Source organism: Rattus rattus, chromosome 8 (assembly GCF_011064425.1).
Source record: "Rattus rattus isolate New Zealand chromosome 8, Rrattus_CSIRO_v1, whole genome shotgun sequence".
NCBI lineage: Eukaryota > Metazoa > Chordata > Mammalia > Rodentia > Muridae > Rattus > Rattus rattus.
The window spans coordinates 11,098,526-11,119,703 of record NC_046161.1 but is presented as its reverse complement, the minus strand read 5'-3'; the positions used below and the strand labels follow the sequence as shown (position 1 = coordinate 11,119,703).

At 40.7% G+C, this 21,178-nt stretch overlaps 2 protein-coding genes, 2 long non-coding RNA genes and 10 other non-coding genes across 15 annotated transcripts in view; 3 read left to right on the top strand and 11 right to left on the bottom strand.

The window, feature by feature from the left end:
• Cep295 (centrosomal protein 295) overlaps window positions 1-8,394 on the top strand; it is a 35,374-nt gene extending 26,980 nt beyond the window's left edge. Inside the window, 11 exon segments of the mRNA XM_032909868.1 lie at window positions 1,259-1,377; window positions 1,847-1,949; window positions 2,292-2,537; window positions 3,757-3,899; window positions 4,318-4,465; window positions 4,992-5,581; window positions 7,439-7,567; window positions 7,666-7,759; window positions 7,838-7,975; window positions 8,055-8,078; window positions 8,203-8,394. Of these exon segments, the coding sequence (XP_032765759.1) occupies window positions 1,259-1,377; window positions 1,847-1,949; window positions 2,292-2,537; window positions 3,757-3,899; window positions 4,318-4,465; window positions 4,992-5,581; window positions 7,439-7,567; window positions 7,666-7,759; window positions 7,838-7,975; window positions 8,055-8,078; window positions 8,203-8,255 (1,787 nt within the window). The 3' untranslated portion in view covers window positions 8,256-8,394.
• LOC116908377 lies at window positions 1,474-1,553 on the top strand. The gene has a single exon (XR_004388924.1). It is a non-coding gene; the product is annotated as a small nucleolar RNA U2-19 (small nucleolar RNA).
• Window positions 1,692-1,761, top strand: LOC116908376. Its single transcript, XR_004388923.1, has one exon. It is a non-coding gene; the product is annotated as a small nucleolar RNA U2-30 (small nucleolar RNA).
• LOC116906948 lies at window positions 8,259-8,966 on the bottom strand. The gene is made up of 2 exons (XR_004388787.1): window positions 8,645-8,966; window positions 8,259-8,440 (listed from the first exon to the last, which is right to left on the bottom strand). It is a non-coding gene; the product is annotated as an uncharacterized LOC116906948 (long non-coding RNA).
• On the bottom strand, window positions 8,490-8,618 carry LOC116908364. Its single transcript, XR_004388914.1, has one exon. It is a non-coding gene; the product is annotated as a small nucleolar RNA SNORA25 (small nucleolar RNA).
• LOC116908372 lies at window positions 8,773-8,894 on the bottom strand. The gene has a single exon (XR_004388920.1). It is a non-coding gene; the product is annotated as a small nucleolar RNA SNORA32 (small nucleolar RNA).
• LOC116906945 lies at window positions 8,956-12,172 on the bottom strand. 2 transcript variants are annotated; one of them, XR_004388784.1, is made up of 3 exons: window positions 12,087-12,172; window positions 10,666-10,929; window positions 8,956-9,599 (listed from the first exon to the last, which is right to left on the bottom strand). It is a non-coding gene; the product is annotated as an uncharacterized LOC116906945 (long non-coding RNA). The 2 variants fall into 2 exon arrangements; XR_004388785.1 differs by lacking the exon at window positions 12,087-12,172 and having other exon boundaries at window positions 8,973-9,306; window positions 9,570-9,599; window positions 10,666-12,046.
• On the bottom strand, window positions 9,089-9,161 carry LOC116908357. The gene has a single exon (XR_004388907.1). It is a non-coding gene; the product is annotated as a small nucleolar RNA Z40 (small nucleolar RNA).
• Window positions 9,370-9,502, bottom strand: LOC116908366. Its single transcript, XR_004388916.1, has one exon. It is a non-coding gene; the product is annotated as a small nucleolar RNA SNORA1 (small nucleolar RNA).
• LOC116908359 lies at window positions 9,697-9,833 on the bottom strand. The gene has a single exon (XR_004388909.1). It is a non-coding gene; the product is annotated as a small nucleolar RNA SNORA8 (small nucleolar RNA).
• LOC116908430 lies at window positions 10,770-10,841 on the bottom strand. Its single transcript, XR_004388961.1, has one exon. It is a non-coding gene; the product is annotated as a small nucleolar RNA SNORD5 (small nucleolar RNA).
• On the bottom strand, window positions 10,973-11,103 carry LOC116908374. Its single transcript, XR_004388921.1, has one exon. It is a non-coding gene; the product is annotated as a small nucleolar RNA SNORA18 (small nucleolar RNA).
• Window positions 12,173-12,242: 70 nt separating the features above from the next.
• Window positions 12,243-12,370, bottom strand: LOC116908424. Its single transcript, XR_004388957.1, has one exon. It is a non-coding gene; the product is annotated as a small nucleolar RNA SNORA40 (small nucleolar RNA).
• A 434-nt stretch (window positions 12,371-12,804) lies between these two features.
• On the bottom strand, window positions 12,805-18,388 carry Taf1d (TATA-box binding protein associated factor, RNA polymerase I subunit D). The gene is made up of 6 exons (XM_032910199.1): window positions 17,970-18,388; window positions 16,949-17,040; window positions 15,901-16,279; window positions 14,670-14,845; window positions 14,236-14,287; window positions 12,805-13,026 (listed from the first exon to the last, which is right to left on the bottom strand). The coding sequence occupies exons 2-6, from the start codon at window positions 17,017-17,019 to the stop codon at window positions 12,805-12,807; spliced, it is 900 nt and encodes a 299-aa protein (XP_032766090.1). The 5' UTR covers window positions 17,020-17,040; window positions 17,970-18,388.
• Window positions 18,389-21,178: the final 2,790 nt, after the last annotated feature.

Genomic DNA, 21,178 nt, shown 5'->3' with positions numbered 1-21,178 from the left:
TTCTATCTTTCTTCTTTTCTTTTTTTTTTGGAGCTTGGGGACCTAACCCAGGGCTTTCGGGCTTCAGGCAAGCGCCACCACTGAGCTAAACCTCAGCCCCTCTTTCTTCTTTTCTTAAGAGTATTCCCCTAGTGAGTATTAGAGATTTAACAAATTGTCACCCCCACTCCAGTGGAGTCTGTGTGACGTGAAGCCCTTATGCTTCATTTCTATCCAGAACAGAGGCCTGTGCCTAGAATGGCTTGGCCTCCTGGAGGCCCCTGGCAGTCTCCCTACAAACAGATGATGACCAGGGTCTATGCTTGCGGTGGAGGTGCCTTCTGTGTTCTAGCCTTGGTGATCTTAGCAACTTTAAGCTGTCAACAATATCTGATTTTAAGAATATAGCAGTGTGGGAAGATGGTCATGTACCTTTAGATGTCTCAGGAACTGAAAGTTCAGAGACGGAAACATCTCACATCACCATGATCCTGATAAACTCAATGGCTGCGATAAATTCAACTGCTGTATCCATTAGCCCCCAATAAATAGGAGAGAAATTAATTGCAGTTACTAACAACATGACTGTTCCAGATAAGTCTTCCCCCCCCCAATTTGGAAAAGTTTTGTTTAGCATGATTCAAAACAGTAATGATTGTTTTAGAAAGATCATAGACAAGTTCCAACAAGTTGAACAAACTTATCAAGAGTTAACTATGGTTACAAAAGTTTCCTCATTAATCTGAGGAGCCATAAATAGAGAGTTTAAACTTTATTATGACAAAGGTAAATGTTGAAAGCATACCTGGTGCCCACAATCTGGCAGTATAACTGCAGTTTTTTAAACTATTGTTTGTGGCTTAGAATTGTTTCCTAGACTGTACGTTCTGCCCTCCTCCTTGCAAGGGACATTGGTGGGGTAATGACTAAGAGCTGGATGACTGCCAATTATGAGGTACTTGTTCTAACTGCCTAAATCTACGCCAAGAAGTAAAGCTTCTTGCAACAGCACGCACCTCGAGTTTGTGTCTGTCTGTCACGCCAAATCCGTTCTCTACCAGAAATCCAAGCCTTGGTCCCTCTGCTGACACACTCTCCTGGGTGGTCTGCGACAACAAATGTTGGTATTTTTTTCCTTTGGCCTGAGGTAAGGCGACTTTAAGAAGGAAAGTACAAAAATAAGGTACAGAAATGCAGAGAATGACACCCTCTGATGCTAAAATTTACTTTGTCTTAATTGCCCCTACCCCTACTTTGAACCCTCAAATTCACATTTTAGTTAAAGTCAAGAAATCTGATGTTGAGGATCATGCACTATTGAGTCATGCTATCTCAGAAGAAGAGGAGGAAGAGGAATCGTGTACAAATCTCAGTCCACTTATGAAGCCAGACGATGAGGTCAGTAATAGAACTTGGTGTATTTAGTAAGCAGTTTGGTTTTTTATTTGTTTAGTTCATTAAAAACTTGTCTGTTCTCTGAGATCTACTGAAGTGGATCAATGATGAAAATAGCCAAATCTGAGCATCAGAAGGCCTTTTGGTCGGCTGGGTGCATGATCTCCATAGTTCTGAGAAGCAAAACTACAAAACAGCTTAAACAATTAGGGTCTGTCTATGGTGAGAGAAGGAAAGTGTGGTATGTGGGTGTATGGGCGTGCGTGTATGCATGCATCTGTGTGTGTGTGTGTGTGTGTGCGTGTGTGGTCATTTCTGAGCAATGATGAAAAGGTTTTAGTACTGAATTTTGTCACTATGAAGGTTTCTACACTTGATCTGAGCTCAGAATTGACAACTAGCAATGTAGATGATTTATGGTTTTTATAGATGTGTCATAATCATGATCTAATATTTCCCTTTTAAATTTTAGGCTGAAACACAAGAGATTTCTCAGGAGCTATTATCTTCAGTGACTGTTTCTACTGGAAGCTTCTTAAGTTATGAAATCACAGATTTGAGCCTCACAGATCCAGGTACTAGAAGACTGTGTAAACATATTAAATGAGCTGCACTGTCTGGACTGCAGTGTGGTAATGGGGGGTGTGTCCAGGGGATTAGGTTTGGGGTAGAAACCATCTTGAGTCTACATAGAAAAAAGCATCAGTGTCTAATAGAATACAGTACTGAGTGATATTCTGAAAATGACAAAGTCAAGTGTGCATTCTGGCACATTTTCCCTCTGAACAGCTCTCTTGGTTCCACCAATCTCAGCATTATGTATTGCTATGACGTATTATGTCAGTGAGGAGATACCCAGACATTAAATTACTATATTATAAATGTTAACTAAATGCTTTCATTACATTCACTTTCAGAGTCATTTTCAGAACAGACAGAGCATCAAGAACAAGAATCCACCAGTAAACAGGAAGAGACTGGCTCTCTTAGTTGTGCAGTCCCTTCAACACAAGTTATTTATCAGCAGCAGCACTCCTTAGGCGCTCATAACTCCCTGTTGCCCACAGAGGAAGAAAATGCATCTGATCAGACACATGTTCAACAGATCATAGACAAGGATATAAATGAAGCAAATTTGATACCTGACAAAAGAGACTTTCAGGGTAAAATTATTTTAAAAGAATATTTGTATAACTTTTCTAGCTTTTCACCTTTCATCTTTTTTTAGCTTTAACTAATGTTTGAGCTTGGCCTGCACATCATTTGTACCACAGATAATATTGAGGGCATTTATGGAACGGGTATCTGAGAGTACTGTCTAACTGAAAAATATAAAGGGGCCAGTGAGAAGATGTCTTGGCATTTGTCTTAGTTAGGGCTTTACTACTAAAGGTACTACTTAGTTAGGTCATGGAACAGACATCATGACCAAGGCAACTCTGAAAAGGACAACATTTAATTGGGGCTGGCTTACAAGTTCAGGGGTTCAGTCCATTATCAAGGCAGGAGCATGGCACCATCCAGTCAGGCATGGTGCAGGAAAAGCTGAGAGTTCTACATCTGAAGGCTGCTAGCAGAAGACTGACTTCCAGGCAGCTGAGAGTCCTAAAGCTCACACCCATAGTGACACACCTACTCCAACAGGGCCACATCTTCTAATAGTGCCACTCCCTGGGCCAAGCACATACAAACCATCACAGCATTAAAGGAACTTTCTATCAACCTGACACAGCTGAATGAATTCAGTCCATGGAACCCATGTTGGTGGAAGGAGAGAACTAACTTCTAGAGGTTACCTCTGACCTACATACAAGCACTATGGCAGGTGCACCATGGCATGTAGATGCAGATATACAGAGAGAAATGAACTAATTTAATTTTTTAAATAAAAAAAGTTTGAAGAGCCTAAAGAGAAGGACATCCATCTCCCTTTACCTTTAATCACCACAACTAAGGCAGGGATTTGGGCGGGATTTAGAGTTTGTTGCTGTGAGATCATGGGGAAGTTAATTTACTTACCTCTTTCATAAAAGAAGTTGAAATTAAGTAAGATATTACACATTAGCAACAGCACATGTGTCCTATAGCAACAAGGAAGAAACTTGGTAATGAAGTAAAGTTAAGTAAGTGCTCAGAGCCCTTACAGCTAAGTTTGTCTTAGGTGGCCTGCCATCCCTAATTGACCATGGAAGCCTCCTCATATCTGTGGAACAGCCATGACTAGGCTTACTTTGAATGCATCTTATGAGCATGGAGAGCAAATGGAAGTAATCCTACTGTATTAGAAATGTGTAAACACTAATGGGCATGTTCTCTTAGCATTCATTCCTGGGCTTCAGTGCAGGTTTTAAAATTAAACTTACTCTTTTTTTCTCCATAAAGTTCCAGCTGTGGACCTTGACTTTCCCGAATTGGAACACCTATTTCCACACTTGCATCGTCAGCTCTTTAAACCCTTAGAACCACATCTAGATCTTGACCTATCATCCCCTGGGACTTCTCAAGAAGACAGAGACTTTTACCAGGTATATTAGAGTTCAGTGCCGTGAATATTGATGGATGGGTAATTAAAAGGTGGAGACCAGTCACCTTGTTTTGTGGAATTTGTAGCTGAATGAGAAGCTGCTTCACTCCCTTCAGCTATGTGTACACCTGGATAAAGGAGGTGTCCTGCTTAGCAGTCAGTCATCCGGTTTATAGAAAACAGAGCAAGGAATCCATTACCGCGCAGCAGAATACAGGTTGACAGTTCATCTTACAGGAATTTAGGTCAGCAGCTACCAAGAAGGGTACCTGCTTCAGAATGGAGTTTCTTGAATCATCACAACTTATGACTGTAATGATAAAGTTGTAATTAAGGAAAAATAATATCAAAGGAGTAGGGTGGATTTGACTAGTAATATAGGATCAGTATTTCAGCCTTTTTTTTCTTACTTTTCTCAGCAGAACTCAGAATCTTCATCTGAAAAACACGTTAAGGCGTTCTCCACAAGTACACTCTGTTTCACAGCGCTGACAGCTGGCTCGCATTCTCCTAACTCAAGACTGAACCAGCAACTGGACGTTAACCTGGCTCATGCTACAACTGAGGGTGTGTGACTAAGTGAGGGAGCTAAATCAACATGAAGATTCTATCCCATTTCTGTGGCCTTTATGCCTCTCACCTTCTCATCTGTCCCCTCTCTGGTTCTCAGCATCAGAGGTTCTGTTCATTTAAGCAATGTAATATATACTTGACTTAGACGTGTACAATACTGAGTCTCCACAATCAGAAATCCCTTTTGTCCCACCTGACCTACTGTAGCTCTATCTTTCTAGAGCTTTGTATGTACACACACACTCAGGTGCCTGAGCAAGCGTGCACCTCTGTTTTGTTCAGAATTTTCGTGGGAATAGGCATGGAACTTAGACATTATTAGAGATTATATGGGTTTTTTTGTGAAAATTACTGACCATTGGATTTATTGTATGTTTATATGTATTGTATGTTTTATTGTATGTTTCTTCTAAAACTGAAAGTCATAAAACCTATTTACAATTTACTTAAAATGCATCTCTCTATCCAGTATTGACTTTGTGGTTTTTTTGGTTTTTTGTTTTTGTTTTTTTTAATGCAGGATCTGAACAATCTTTTCAACAGCTTCTACCAGAATTCTCTTCACAGGAAAGCCAACATACTGATCTACCGAGTATTTACAGCATTGAAGCAAGAGGTACTTCCCAAAGCATGGAAAATCAGAACTATTCTGAAATACTACAAAATAAGAAAAAAAGTATCTATTTCCAGCCCTCAACAGAGAATTTGAGTCCAGCCTGCAGTTCATCTGATACTACTCTATTTGATCAGTTACACCTGCAGCACAGCACTCCATGTGGTTCTGTCTCCAGTGAGGGCTCAGTCAAACAATTAGAAGGCAGAGAAGAAATGCTGGGTTTTGAAGAACTGTCAAGAAGAGCAGTTCCAATGTCACAGAGACTCACTGAAGATGAAAATGTAGTTTTACCTATAAACCCACATGTAGGAACAGTGGAGATGGAAACTTCAGTTCAGGGGTCTAATTCATTGAGTATTCAAAATGAAAAGCCCATTCAGAATGTAATTAAAACTGAAACTACAAAAGCTGTAAGAAATGTATGTCAGCTAGCACAAGCAGAACACATGTTGAAATCTGAGTCCTGTCCATTCCGGAGACCTATTCCAGTGTGGGTAAGTTAATTCATCTTCATTAGAAAACTTCCAAGCAAATTTGAAGAGCCTCACTTCACTCATTTTTTTAGCTCAGCATGTACAGAGGCTGCTTACTTAGTTCCAACTTTAGTTAAATACATGTGGTTTTCACGACTATTGTTGACTGGAAGAATGCCAGCGATCACAAATAGTGGTATTTAATATTGAGTTATACTAGTGGTCTTATATTAATAATGGCAATAATAAAGTTAATAGCCCCAAAAATAGATGATACACCAGCTAAATGTAAGGAGAAAATTTTCAGATCTACTAATGTTCTTGCATGGACTAAATTACCAGCTAGGAGTGGGTATACAGTTCATCCTGTTCCTGCTTCTACTATTGATGAGGGTAGAAGGAATGAGGGAGGTAGAAGTCAAAAACTTGTGTTATTCATTCATGGAAAAGCTATATTAGGGGCTCCAATTATTAGTGGAACAGGCCAGTTTTCAAAGCTCCCAATCATTATTGGTATTACTAAGAGGAAAATAATACCAGATGTGTGAGGTTACAGTAATGTTATGAGTTTGGTCATCACCCAGTAGCGTGCCCAATTGTCCTAATTCAGCTCCGATTAGGATGCTTAGTGCTGTTCTCACTATTCCTGCTTAGGCACCAAATAAGAGTTCCAATACCTTTTTTTTTGTTTACATTTCAAATGTTACACTCCCCGGTTTCTAGGACATAAGCCCCTATACCTCCCTACCCTTCTATAAGGGTGCCACCCCCCATTCCCCTACATTGGGGGGGGGGATAGAGGGGGGTCCAGCCTTGGCAAGACCAAGGGCTTCTCCTCCCATTGGTGCCCAACAAGGCCATCCTCTGCTACATATGCAGCTGGAGCCATGGATCTGTCCATGTGTAGTTTTTGGGTAGTGGTTTGGTCCCTTGGAGCTCTGGTTGGTTGGCATTGTTGTTCTTATGGAGTTGCAAGCTCCTTCAGGATTGAAAATTCCTTTCTCTAACTTCCAACAGGGGTCTCATTCTCAGTTCAATGGTTTGCTGTTAGCGTTCGCCACTGTATTGGACATGCCAGCTTCATCAATCTTAACTAGTTTCAGCGGCCCTTTTTGGTTGGGAGACTTTTAAGAACTGCTTCTTTTTCTTTTTGGAGTTATAGGGTTGTTTAGATGGTTTATTTGTTCCTGATTTAACTTTGGTACCTGTTATTTGTCTAGAAATTGTGATCTAATGATCTTTTTTTTTCCCCTCAGATTCTGTATGTCTCCCTTTTCATTTCTGATTTTGTTAATTTGGATTCTGCCTGTGCCCTCTGGTTAGTCTGGCTAAGGGTTTATCTATGATTTTGTTTTCTATTCTGTTTTACATAGTATTTGTTTCTTAATCTTTTGGAGTTTTCCACTCTTCAAGAGCTATTCCTCTTCTGGCTAAGTTTACATTTAGATTTTGTGAATACTTTTCATCCCTACCTAAAATAGGTTGAAAGTGTCCAGTTAGTAAGGATGCAGGCCAGATAAGCTACACTGATTTGGGATAGTGTGCATAGTTTTGGGTGAAATGGGCTTTTCACCTGCATCCTGTGAGAGTTTTCAGCCTGACATATGTTTAAGGTAGCCCTGAGAATATTGTGAATATTTAGAAATTGTGGACAGTTTCTAAAAGTCATTGAAAGTCTACATTCACCTTCTAAACTAAACTAGAGTAAAAATTGAACAAAAACCCAGGCAGGCCAAGGACAGGAGTTAACCTAAGAGCTTTTCATGACAGGGTGTGGTGGCATCCTGCAGACACACACAATGGAATGCAGATAGGCAGATGTGTATGAGTTCCATAAGCATTATGCAGGACAGTTCCTCACTTTCACTTGTTAAACAGGAAACAGAAACTGGTTATGGCATAATGGAAGAACCAGATCTCACTCTATTGAGTACGAGTGACATCAGCATCACTGAAACAGATCTTGCAAACTTAACCATTGAAGACAATGAAGCACAGTGTTCTCAGGTAAATTCCTTCACCAAAGCTGCTAGACCAGGCTGTTCATGGGGCTGCTGATGCTGGGAGGTGGGAGGAAAACAAGCCAATAACTTTCTTACTAATAGGCAGGTGCAGTGCAGCCTTCGTCTTCAATGGAAACCACCTTTTGTGGAGCTGCATCAGAGCCTTGGGCGGACCAACCCACAGTGGCATCTTCAGGTACCTCCCTTATAAGCCTGATACAACATCCACTGATGTTGAGGTGAAACCATGAATAACTTTTTTCAAATATTACAGCTATACCAGGTAGTTTGGGGGAAGCATTCATGAAAAGAAAAAAGACATTTATGGAACGATCCTACCAGAGACAGAGAGAGATCCGGAATAAAACTCAGCTCCCTCAAGCCAAAGTATCCAAAGAGGAGCTATCTACAAGTATGTTCCTTACAGTAGAGATTTAAGTATTTAAGCTTAAGTATTTTTTAGACTCAACCCATTAATCACTGCTTTTCAGGTTCAGCCTTGAGCCACCTGAAAGGTTAGTGTCAAGGAAGAAAGGCTGCCTGAGCCCTCGTGTACCAAAAGGCACTAAGGTTTCTTTTTTGCTTGCTTCTAGTGTTTTGCTACATGTGCCAATCTAATTACACAAATTTCTCTTACAGAGGCTGTTAGTGGAGATGAAACAGCAAAGAGAAACAGGAGCCAGTGTACATGAGTAAAGTACAAAGACAGCTGTTTTTCTACAGAAAGCACAAGTCAAGCCAAAAATACATACTGACTTCCTACAAATTGTGTTAAGGGTTCTTTTTTAATGTATAAAATTATTTATTGTCAATAAATTTTTATTTAAGTGGTTGGTTTGATTTCTTTGCTGTCCATCCAGGCACTCTGAAAATAGCCCTAAAAGAGACAAAATGAAATTAATGATAAATTGTGATTCAGGGAAATGCATGTTATCTTCTCAGAAAAACAGCACTATCACAAAGTGCATGCTCTGCTCTGTGAAGAACATCAATCTTTGGTCACAGCGTTAAGAGCTTTTGGTTTTACAGCCATCAAGCTCTCTTTGAAATGACCTTCGCTACCTGCTTCCCATATACATACCTTTCTCAAGGGCATCCAGTTGTGCGTTTTAGCCCTGCATAATAAGAACATGGGAGTAATGGGATGAGTAGTCAGTATTCTAGAACCATCTACATATAAAGTAACAACTGGATAAAGATTTGCTCAAAAAATGTTCCCAACAGGTTAAGTGCTACTCAAGTAGCATATGGAAAACCTAATGGGAATTTTTCTTTATGGTCATGTCCACAGCAAATGAGAAACTGCATTCTAAAAGCCTTGGTAATGACCATTGTAAAAATAAATGGCTATTACTTGCCTCTTTTATCTGTCTTTTCTCATTGGCAACTTCTAAGTTCTTAGCCTGTGGGAGAAAATGTGTTTCAAAGAATTAAAATTTTTAATTCTACATGATGCCAGATTCAAAGAATATTCCCACAGTTTAGGGGAGTCAGCAGGTCTGCATACACAGAATCTACCCAACATAGATGTTCAGAAAGGCTACTTTCATTCAGCCCATTCAGAGCAGTTGAACATTTTGCCCATCATCACAACATCATTTATGGTAGGTACTGTTTTTTCAAATCTTAGCAGTGAATTTCAGTATTATCATCTCACAAGGTTTCAAAGTCCACATCTTACCAGAAGATTTGTGGATTTCTTCAATTTACTTTAGGGACCCTTCTGCAACTAGCTTTAAAAACCTGTAAGATTGATCATAAGAAAATATAAATGAATTTACATGTCTTCACTGGAGCGTAGTAGACAAATGTTGCAGGTCTCATTGTCACCACTGTGATTTAATCTGCTGTGATGGAAGCATGACCTGTATCTTAATTTAGCCACATTGACACTGGACACTGACCAACAACAATGCCCATTTTTATGTACAATGAGGCTTAGTTCTTGAGTCTCATACATGTCATCTACTCAAGTAAAGACAGCTAGAAACAGAAAAATGTCTTACCATTTTAAGGTAGGTTTCCCTTGTGACACCCTAGGAAGAAAAGGAATGGTTCATTCAGCAGGCAACCAAGTTTTAAAGACCAGTTATTCCTCAGAACCCACATCCAGAAATATGTACATATGAAATAAACTGTATCATTAGAAATACCAGGTTTAACATGCACAAAGCCAAGAAACCAACGATGCCAGATAATGAATTTCTATCGCACTGTCTTTTGAACACCCAACAGGAAAGAACTGCTGAGTGCAGATACCATGCAGTGCAAAGTCTCTATAGCACTCTCAATCCCTGTGCTAATAAAGAAGCTAACTTTTTTAATGTTAACAAATTCACATTCTGAGGGGGCTAAAGGTGGACTTTCAGCTATTGAGTTTATGTAGGAAATTTAGAGTTCCATCTCAGCCAAAATCCCCCACAAATGGAAAAACTGCTCAAATCAAAAGATTTAATGTTCTTTGTATATACATTCATGCACACATACTGATGATTACCTTCCTTGATCACTCGAACACTATCCACCTTAGAGTTTCTCACTAAAGTCAGAGCTTCCAGATTCAGCTACCGTTATCTACCTGGTTGCTACGGTTTTGAACTATATTCCACTGTGCCATTTACCTAACCAAGAATTTTATTTTCTGAGAAGTTTCCCTGCTTCCCACATCAGACTCCTATAATTACAGGTGTGGAACTAGTACATGGTTTATCTTTTAAAAAGAACTCAATATCCCTACTGAATAAGCATTTCTCTAATCATTTTAATCTGGAATCTAAAAGATGAACTAGCCTAGCACAAAGTACTTTTTTTAAAAAGATTTATTTTTTTTTATGTCTCTGAGTACACTGTCGCTGTCTTCAGACACACCAGATCCCCATTAACAGATGGTTGTGAGCCACCGTGTGGTTGCTAGAATTTGAACTCAGAACCTCTGGAAGAGCACTCAGTGCTCCTAACCACTGAGCCATCTCTCCAGCCCAAGAAAGTACTTCCTAGCTTGTACACACAGAGCAAATGTTCTTGCTGAGAACTTATACATTACCCCTGGAGATTTTTAATTTATCATATTAAAACCCAACAGAAATCTAGTTTTATACTTACCAACATCTCTGTAGAGTCTTTCATATCCATTCCTGGAGAACAGTACATATGACTTTATTAGAAACTACAGTTAAAGTTTACTCCAACCTAACAGCTGTAACCAGTTCTGTCAGAATTAAATTTTAGTTCATGTCTGTATCATACAGCAGTTGAACAGTTTAATTCATCATCTGAACTGTAGCTATACTTCCCCAAAATTGCAGAGTCACTAAAACTCACCTAACACTCAGAATCCTAATCTTTATGAAGGAAATGCCAGTGCTTCTAGAAACAAAACCAAAATTGCACATCAGTTTTGTACTTTGTTAGCTGTCTTGTAGTTCCTTCCCACAGACCTAACACACAGTCCTGCGAGTCAAGCAAAACCACAAGTTACTATATGAGGCGTTTCCAACGATGTGTGGCTACTAAGGAAGCCCCATCGGGATAGACCTCAAAAGCATCCAACAACCATGAAGCTCTCTCTCCAGCTACCTTTTATGGACATCTATGAATAGGAACTTAAAGAAATCACAAAGTAATCTCAGGAGATTTGCCTAGCTTAGGCTTAAGGTTATACATTCTTACAGTCCAGAGCTCTCAAACTCACTTTTACTGTACAGGGATTTTAATCCAGCAACATGGTTACGCTGGCTGGAATACTGACACGCCCTTAGCACATACATAACTAGAAACAACCCATGTTCAAAAGAAGTCTAATTGAGTGGCAGACAAAATGACAGATTTAAAGACAGGTGCAGAAAGAACAAGCTAGACACAGGTAAATACAGAATGTGCCAAGAGAGAGGAGCCCAAAAGATCAGAACAAATTGCAAGGTAGTTTGAGGCAGAAGTCAGACTAAATCAGCCATCTTGTTAAGAGTATGAACCACAACAGCTTTGTTAAACCAGACAAAAATTCAGTAAGAACAAGAAAAGTGTGAGCTTATTCAGCAGTTAAGTCTCAGAGGCTGAAAACGTTCTAGGCCTAAATCAGATTGTGCAGAGGCTAGAAGCTTCCAGGACTAGGCCTTCATTTAGCAAACAGGCAATAAGGCTCAGAGACAATTACATCAGGCAGAGAAAAGATAATTTAAGTGCCAGCATAAAACTGAATTTTCATGAAGAGCCTTATGGGCAACCTGATTTTTTAGAATAGTACCTATTTTAGTTAACTCATACTTTTCAAACATTATTATTTGTGATGTTACAAATTTGTTATAATTTATAAACCATGCTTGAGAAAAGTTTATAATATTATAAATTGAGTATAAGACCTTATAGCCTTCTTTACTTCTCTCAGTTCAAATTATTGATTCTAATGTTCTAGGATTTCCTAAGGATTGGAGTACTCTAAAACTTTCATAGAAATAGCATCACTTACTTCAAGCTAACATAACTGAGATGAAAACTGTGAAGATGTAAATTGACATGCTACTTACAACACTGAAACAAACATCCATTCATGGGCATCTTTTAACTGACTTCATAATGAAGGCAAGCCTTTAAAGAAAGGAATATTCATCTATCATTACCTTTATAGGATAAATCACACAGAACATTGCTAGAAACAGCCTCATCAGTAACACCGTTGTGCTTATATTCCTTCTTGTATGTATCAAAACTCATACTGAACAATGAGTTCTGGGTTGCAAAAGAGGATTTGTTTTTTGCACCTGTCAACCTGCCTTTGTCCAACAGCTGAACAAAAACAAACACAAGTGCTATCAAACAAAGCTGTATGTATATACTGGCACAAGGCCAGTGTTACAAGACAAGAACACTCTTGTAGATAGAATTGTGGTTCAGCTCACATCACCCCCACAATAGCTAATTACCATCCTGTAACTTGAGATCCACAGGCCATGGTGCATTCTGACCTTGGGTACCAGAACGTATACTCCACACATATGCATGTAGTTTTTTATAAGTTAGTTTGGGCTAAGCACTGAAGAGGCTGGAGTTCTTGAAACTAGCCACATATAGGATTTTTGTTAGCATTTTCCTTCCAGAAAAGTCGTACTTGCTGTAATAGTAGTAATAATCCCTATAGGAAGGATTTTTTACTCTGAAATCAGCACTGAAAAGAGCTTTACCAAGTGTTTTGCTAGCTTTCCCCTCGGCAAGTTTATTTTCTTTCCCAGATTGGTTCAGTGATTTTTACGTTTCTTCATCTTCTTGACATACACAACACAATCCCTTGTGGTCTTTACCTTCCTCGATATTCACACGTTCATCTCCTTTCCAGGACCTTCTGTGCCCTCTCTGTGTGGCATCCTTGGCTTTGGTCTTTTTAGAGAATGCAGATTCTTTCTTAATCTTTTCTTGTTCTAAGTTTCTCTTCCTTGGGAATTCTGTACTTATTATAAAGCAACTGTCTTCCTGTATTTAAAAGAAAAATTAGTAACTAAACTCACCACTGACTCACTGTGGGTGAGTATAAATCTTTTTTTTTTTTTTTGGTTCTTTTTTTCGGAGCTGGGGACCGAACCCAGGGCCTTGCGCTTCCTAGGTAAGCACTCTACCACTGAGCTAAATCCCCAGCCCCATAAATCTTTTTTTAAAGATTTATTATCTATTTATTTATTATATACAGTGTAGGTGCCTTCAGAAGTGGGCATCAGATCCCATTACAGATGGTTGTGAACCATGGTTGCTGGGACTTGAACTCAGGACCTCTGGAAGAGCAGTCAGTGCTCTTAACCCAGTACTGAGTCATCTTTCAGCCCACAAGTATAAATCTATTCTTCACTACACCAGCACTATTTTCTCATCTGACAGCACACCAGACTTGCTAAATGTTCATTATTTTATCAGGAGCTAGAGATGGCTCAGTGGTTAAGCACACTGGATTTTCACAGGGCTAGAGAGATGCCTCAGCAGTTAAGAGCAATGGCTGTTCTTTCAGGAGTCCTGCCTTCAATTCCCAACAACCACATGGTGGCTCATAACCATCTGTAATGTGACCTGGTGCCCTCTTCCATTAATCAGGTATACATTCAGATAGAACACTCACACTTATAAAAACAAAAATACAAAAATAATCCACAACACTGTCTTCTTTTCTTACTGCAAAGGACTAAGAAAATTCCATGCACCCACAATGTGCACCAAAATTCCAGTTTAAGGGATCCAACTACACCCTCTTGTAGCCTACCCAGACACCAACATACACCTGGTGAATTTCTAGTGTTAATATTGGAGCCAGGCACGGGCACCATTTTGTAAGCCAGTAATAGCAGAGCAAAAACTTTGCTATAGGTTAATCCACTAGGTTGTAGTCAAGAGGCCAGACCAAATTCTGGACTCCATAAATGTGTACTCATACCAACATGCAGATACATACATACCCTATACACAAATATTCAAAGCTTGAGTTATAACTCAGCAGTATGCCTTGTCATTAATGCAGGCAAGGCTCTGAACCCCAATACTTGGAGCTAAGAGGAAGAGCCACAAAAACATAAAAAGCCCTCGGTACCAAATATCCTAAATAGTAAGCAGTTTCACTCTTAAAAGTTTAAATGAGATTTCCAAATAGTATATAACTTCTACATTCCGTAAATGAGATAATAAAACTCGGCCACTTACAACCAACTTGATATCACATTCAGACTGAGGATCTGTTGCTTCATCTTCAGTTCTGTAACATGAAATGAAATGAGCCATTTAGTCATTAGTCACCTAGAGAGAATTAGTCATTAGTCACCTAGAATTAGTCATTAGTCACCTAGAGAGAATTAGTCATTAGTCACCTAGTATTCAGATATCGCTGAAACCAAAGAAAACCACTACCTTCCCAAACTGATGTCCTACGCACACACCTCAGAGTAAACAATCCTAAATTTACTAGAAGTTATGATTACTATTGCAGAATCTTATAAGATACTCATTTTATAGATGGCACTTGCCTTTAATCCCAGCACTTGGTACATGTGTGTTCAGCCCTAGCCAGCTATACAGTAGTGAGACTGTCTTTAAATGAGCTTAGAGAACTACAAGTTCCATGAACAAATCCAACTTACGACGGCTCTTCAATAGGAGAAAGAGGACCATCATCATCCATGTACTTGTGTCTACGGCTGTCAAAGTCTTCCTTTTCTAAATCTTCCCCAGCATGCATTTGGCTCAAGCATTCCTTAAGGTGGTGTTCATACTTGAGTTTTTCAATGTGGTGAAAAAATCCTCTTGCAACTGCTTGCTGCAAGTCAGAAAACACAATTCATTAAATATTAAAACATCAAATACTTAATCAAGCTTGACACTATACCAAGGGGCTGAACAATGGCTTGCTGTTCATCAAGGGGACCAGATCTGAATGCACAGAAACCATGTAAATGCTATGTGCATGAGGGTTCCAGACTTGGGGAGTGAAGACAGTATATAGGAACAAGGTGAATAGGAAGATGCTATGTCTGCATGTGCACACACAAAGAAAAATGCAAAGCAGACACTAATTCAACCAACATTTAACATTTAATTTAACATTTAATGCTCAAACACTTGAAAAACCTGAGTAGCTGGCTACTTGGGTTTTCTCCCCTGCTCTTGTCCTAGTTAACCTAACTGTCAATTTGACACAGAATAACCTGAGAATGGATCCTCAACCAAGAGACTGCTTTATTTTTGGATAGTGATTGCCTAGATTGTGGGCATTACCATTACAAGCAAGGGCTCTAGGCTAACAGTACACATGACCAGCAGCTTCCTTCATGGTCCTATTCTCCACCTTTCCTAGGTTCTTCAAAAACTGGGCCTTAAGAAGTGATTCCATACCTGCTCACCTTATAATGTCAGGTTTCACTACTGCTGAAAAAAAGTTGGGTATGATATGCTTCAGAGTTGTTTGAAGGGACTCTGTATAAGGAACCTTGGAGTACAACTACCTTAATCTGTGTGACACTGATAAATAATGGTTGTGGTTATTTCTCTCACTAGTGATACTGGTGAGATGAAGAATGGAGCACTTTGCATAGATCTGTTCCAGGTGTCCCTCAGACAATTAAGAATGGCCAACAAGGGCTGGAGAGACGGTTCAGTAGTTAAGAGCACTGACTGCTCTTCCAGAGGTCCTGAGTTCAAATTCCAGCAACCACAACCATCTGAAATGGGGATCCTATGCCTTCTGGTGTCTGAAGACAGCTATAGTGTATTTATATATAATCAATCTTTTAAAAAAAAAAAAGAATGACCAACAAACCATTCCATCCTACTTAATGTATTCACCTACATTAAAAAAAAAAAAAAATCACTCACCTCATATGTTAAAATTTTCTTCCAAGGTAAAGTCTTTCTTCCACTTTCAGATTCTAAGAACGGAAACACAGCTCCTTTGTCTTTAATTTGTTTTGCATCTATTTGTGACCTTCTAATGTTCCTCGTTCCAGATGGTCTTCCTTGTCGTCTTAATTTTGGCTTATATTTTCTCTTTTTCCTCTTTTTCCTTTTCTTTTTCTTAAATCTTTCAAAAATAGCCTTTAAAGTCAAAGGCCTTGGTTCTAGAGAAGAGTCACTTGATGAATCTGTTTCAACACTTGCAAGTGAAGGAACACATTTCACAGTAGGGATTCTTTGCTTTCTTGTAGGTGAAGGAACACACTGTGTTTTAAATAAGCTGCTATTGGATGAGTCATCACTAAAACAAAAGTTAAATTGCATTACTGAATTACCACTAGATATAATTAATCCCCCAGGAGTGGCAAAGCCATCCTCCCAGGCAGCTCACAATCATGCATCCCTTCAGTTTCACAGCTCCCACACCTAAGAGCACCAGAATAGACACTCTAATCATACCCAGCATTTCAGAATGAACTCAGTACCAGTTAACCCCCGTGTCCTTACTATTTTATATAAAACAAGACAGTTTTTTAAAAAGATTTATTTATTTTATGCATATGAACACACTGTAGCTGTCTTTAGACACACCAGAAGAGGGCATCAGATCCCATTATAGATGGTTGTGAGCCACCATGTGGTTGCTGGGAATTGAACTCAGGACCTCTGGAAGAGCAGTCAGTGCTCTTAACCGCTGAGCCGTCTCTCCAGCCCCACAAGACAGTTTTTTAACGATTAGTCAAGCTAATATGTTAATCTTCAGCTTTTCCATGTTTTATGGACAAGCAATACAAATAAAACTCCCCAGCACTCAAATATGCTGGACTGCAGGGTGTGGTGACATGCCTTTAATCCCAACTCTTGGGAGTAGATAGGCAGGATTATCTGGGTGAGGTCAGCCATGGCTCTATTTATTGAGACCCTCCTCAAAATAAATTGAACATTTGGACTGAATCTATAGTTTACCTACCTTTGATCTCCAATGTCCCCATCTCTATCCGATGTCACACAGTCAACAGAATTCACCTCTGATTGAGCCATCACTTTGCTTTACCCAGTTTTCTGCAATTACAAATTTCAATGATGCCTCTTCACATACACAGCATTCTAATAGAAAGTTCAACACATTCCTTACCACTATGTCAGTTTCTGTAAAAATCCCTATGGATCCTACATTTCAGATCTACTTTTGAAGCCCTTAAGTGAGCTAAGCAGAGCTCCTCTGCTTTTCCAGATTTCAGTTCCCACAACGGGTTGCTTACGATTGTAAGCAGTTAACTCCAGCTCCATGAGGCTACGGCTCTGTCTTCCTGAGTACTCACACACATAGCATACATTCCACAGAATGTGGAAGCAAACCACATTCCAATGTAGTTTGTTTTCTCTCTAAATCTGCCCACTTTGCTTTAACCACCACATAGCCTCACATAGTAATATAGCATTTCTAATTCCAATCTGGGTTGCCCACTAGACACTAAAATAAGCATCAGTTCGGGTAGTTGGGATACTAACAGCGTGTACAAGAACCTTTAGATTAGGGTTGGAAAGATGGCCTAGTAGTTAAGAGTACTGTCAATGGACTAAGAGCTCTTCAATGATCTAAGATTAGACTCGCAGCACCCGCATGGCAGCTTAAAAATAGCTGTAACCATTCCTAAGAGAGTCGATATCCCTCTTGTGGGCTGTGAGCACTGCATGCACGTGTGTAAAAGTAAGAGGTAGGTAAGAGGGCCACATGTGCTAAAGGAGAAAAAAACTTCAAAAGTTAACTTAGGCTACACAAATCCTAGAACTAAACTAATCACAATTTTCAAGGCTAAGAAAAACAGGTGATTATGTCCTTAGATTGCAAAATACCCACTGCATGAACTGCCTTTTTAAATTAACCCATCAAAACTGAAATTTCAGGTTGGCCTTTTTGCACCCACCATACACCTGTGGGTAGATCGGAAGAGAATCACTGTAGAACCCTATCTAGGAACCACTCCCACCTGAATGCTCCTTTCAAATTCGCGACTGCAAGCTTTGGAGGCCACGTGGTGAGCTGAGTCCAACCTGTGCCGTGGGCCGGCTGACAAGACCCTTACTTTAAGCACGTTAGATATGTGGGCAGGCAGCACACGATCGCTTACAAGACACTAAAAACGCCTTCCAGGCCCAGAACACCTCGGCCTCTCCCAACAGCGACTCCGAGCCTCGCGCGGTCTGCGGAAGGCCGGAGCCTGGCCCGCTCCGCTGCTCCTAGGCCTACGAGAGCGCCGTTTCCGCGCGGACAGCCGCCTAAAGAGCCCGCCCTGCGGCCCCCATGGTCCCCGCGGTCCCGGCGACCCCGCCCGGTCGGCCGCGGTAGACCGGAGCACCCCACACGAACAACCGTTTACCTCTTCCGCCGCTCCGAAAAGAGCGCTCTCGCGCCCAGCAGCCCGACTAGGACTAGGATGAAATCTCGCGTGAGGGCACGTCCGTGGGCGTGGCTATGCGTGCGGACTCTGTGATGGGCGGGCCTCGGGGAGGGGCGGTACCCCGGCTCTTCCCTTGGCCTGGAGCTATCAGAAAATAGAAGCAGGAGAGTGAACCTGTGCTCCTGAGTGCAAGCAAGGCATTCCTCCAAGACACTGCGGGTCAGGTGAGCATCGACTTGTTGTGGTGAGCACGCAGAGTTCACTGTCAGACTAAGGGTAGCCTGTGCTATGTATTTGTGTACTGTAGCTGTGTACTCACTTGCCTCACTTCTACTTTTCGTTCCTTGTACAGTTTGCCAACAGTCTGTGGACACTCTGTGGACTTAAGTTCTAACGGAAGATTACAAACACCTTATTCAGTGGGTGACAAGGTCTGATGAGAGGGCGTACATGCTCATACTTCACTGTCCCATAAGTTCTCATAGACAAACGCATTTCTAATGTAAAGTCGTTGGCCTAGAGATAAAACTGGATTATAGAGACCTTGCCTAGTGTGCATGGCACCACCGAGAAAAACAAAACAAAACAAAAAAGCAAACAAAAGCCTGTGTGTGTGGTTAGATCTTTATGAATATAGGATCCTATGCGGCTGACTGTACTATTTGCAAAGCTGTAGAGCCAGCCTTTGTGCTTGAACCCTGCTAGTCTAGTATATCATAAAAGCCTGATATATCATAAATACTTAATAATTAGCTAATAAACTACCTACTGTGTGTGGCATACTTGGAGGAGAGAAGACATCGGTGTAGGAGGAAAATGAAGCTGAAGCATGGTCAGTTCTCATATCATAGGTGCTGCAGGATCGCTCTGAACTCTCCCTTGGTCAGCTGAGGGGCCGTTTCTTCACAGCTGAATCAGCTTGGGATAGGGTGCATTCTGCTGTTGTTTGACACGTCTCTCTCCTGTGTGTCCAAGAACCTGATACGTAAGCCAGGCTGGCCTTAAACTCACAGAGAACCTCTTACCTCTGCACCCCTCTGCCCCTGCCCCTGCCCCTGCCTCCAGTGCTGGAACTGAACTTGTGCACCGCCATGCCTGGCTTGAATCTGCTTCTGAAATCTGTTTCTGCCAATTAGTAACTGAACGGCCTTGAGTAAATGTTGTTTCCTCTTCTGTGTAATAAGAATACAATGTAAGTCTGTCATGGATTTGAGAATTCTGAGAGACTTAGAGAGCCTGACAGTTTACGAATACAGGGTGGCCTTTATAGTGACATTCAGCTTGGTTGCTGTGATTAGTCTGTGGCCTTCAGTGTTTCCCGAACTGCACTTACCTTCCTGCTCGTTCACTCTTTCTCTGCCCCGTTTCTGAGCCATTTGCTCCCACCACTTAAATCTGGAAAGTAAATATTTGCTTTCATCTGGTTGGAACAGCTCTGACTATCTGCGGAAACCATGCTGCCTGGGCCCTAACTCCCAACTGCACCCTCTGTACACACCTGGTCTCCCCTGCTGTCGTCTGCATGAACACCTAACGTTTCTAAACCAGTCATTCAGGCCGCAGGTTCCCATGGTTAGACTCTGTCTCTTTTGGTAGGGATATAAACAAACTGACTGATCTTCTTTTAAGAAAGTAAGGAGTATAAAACTAGGGATATTGCTGGGCAGTGGTAGCACATGGCTTTAATCCAGTACTCTCTGAGTTCGAGGCCAGCCTGGTCTACAGAATAAGTTCTAGAACAGACAGGACCAGACAGAGCAGCCCTGTCTCCAAAAAAGAAGGGAGAGGGCTGTTAATCTAATTTGAATTCCTATTCTACTACAGGTACAATTATCTAAAGTGCTTTCATTTTTCTCAGTATATGCTGAGCTATTCTGAGACTGGGTATGGTAGTGCATTCATTGAACCCCAGCCGTCAAGGCATTCAAATAGGAAGAGTACAGTCCCAGACTAGCCTGGGCCAATCAGTGAACCTTATATCAATGATAAAAGGAAATAAAAACAAGCAGCGATGGATTACTATGCTGTTGTCTGTGCAGGTTTGACATGTTCATATATTAACAAGTATCACCAGTTGCCTGATACAGAGTGTGGTGAACTTTTAACATGGCCATCTGGTAAAGTGTCTGTAAGCTACTGAAACCTGCTTTTAGAATAAAATTTGTACTCCGTTTAAAAATAATATGTGTAGCCAGGCCAGCATGATCACTCAGTGGGTGAGGGTACTTACCAATAAGCCTGACTGACTTCAGTCTCTGGCCTCCACATGGTGGAAGAGAGAACCAACTCCTACAAGTTGTCCTCTGACCTTACAGGTATGCTATGGCACGTGCCCAAGGACACACACACAAATAAATGTAATATTAGAAACAACTTAATAACTCCTAAGACTATTAACTTTTAGCTTAAATATCAATATATAGAGGAACAACCAAGTGATCTATCATATGTAATACTATGGACTATGTGGACTGTATATACAGATACACATATGCACACATTGGTAAAACCAATTAATTATTTGTAATTCTTAGTCCACATCTTTTGTTTCAAGACCATGTTCTCTGACCGTCTGTTAGAAAAGCTCAGGTTTAGGCTAAGTGCAGCACTCTATGAGAAGTGCTCGCCTGGCTTACTCGAGCTCCTGGCTCAATCCCAGTACCAAACAAATAGAAATGAGAGGAAAAAAGTATAAAGAACAGATTCACGTGTCAGAACTGGGCTGGGATGTAGCTGAGGCCCTGGGTTCCCCATACGACACTGCCAAGAAGGAAGAAGGAAAAGGAGGGAGGGAGGGA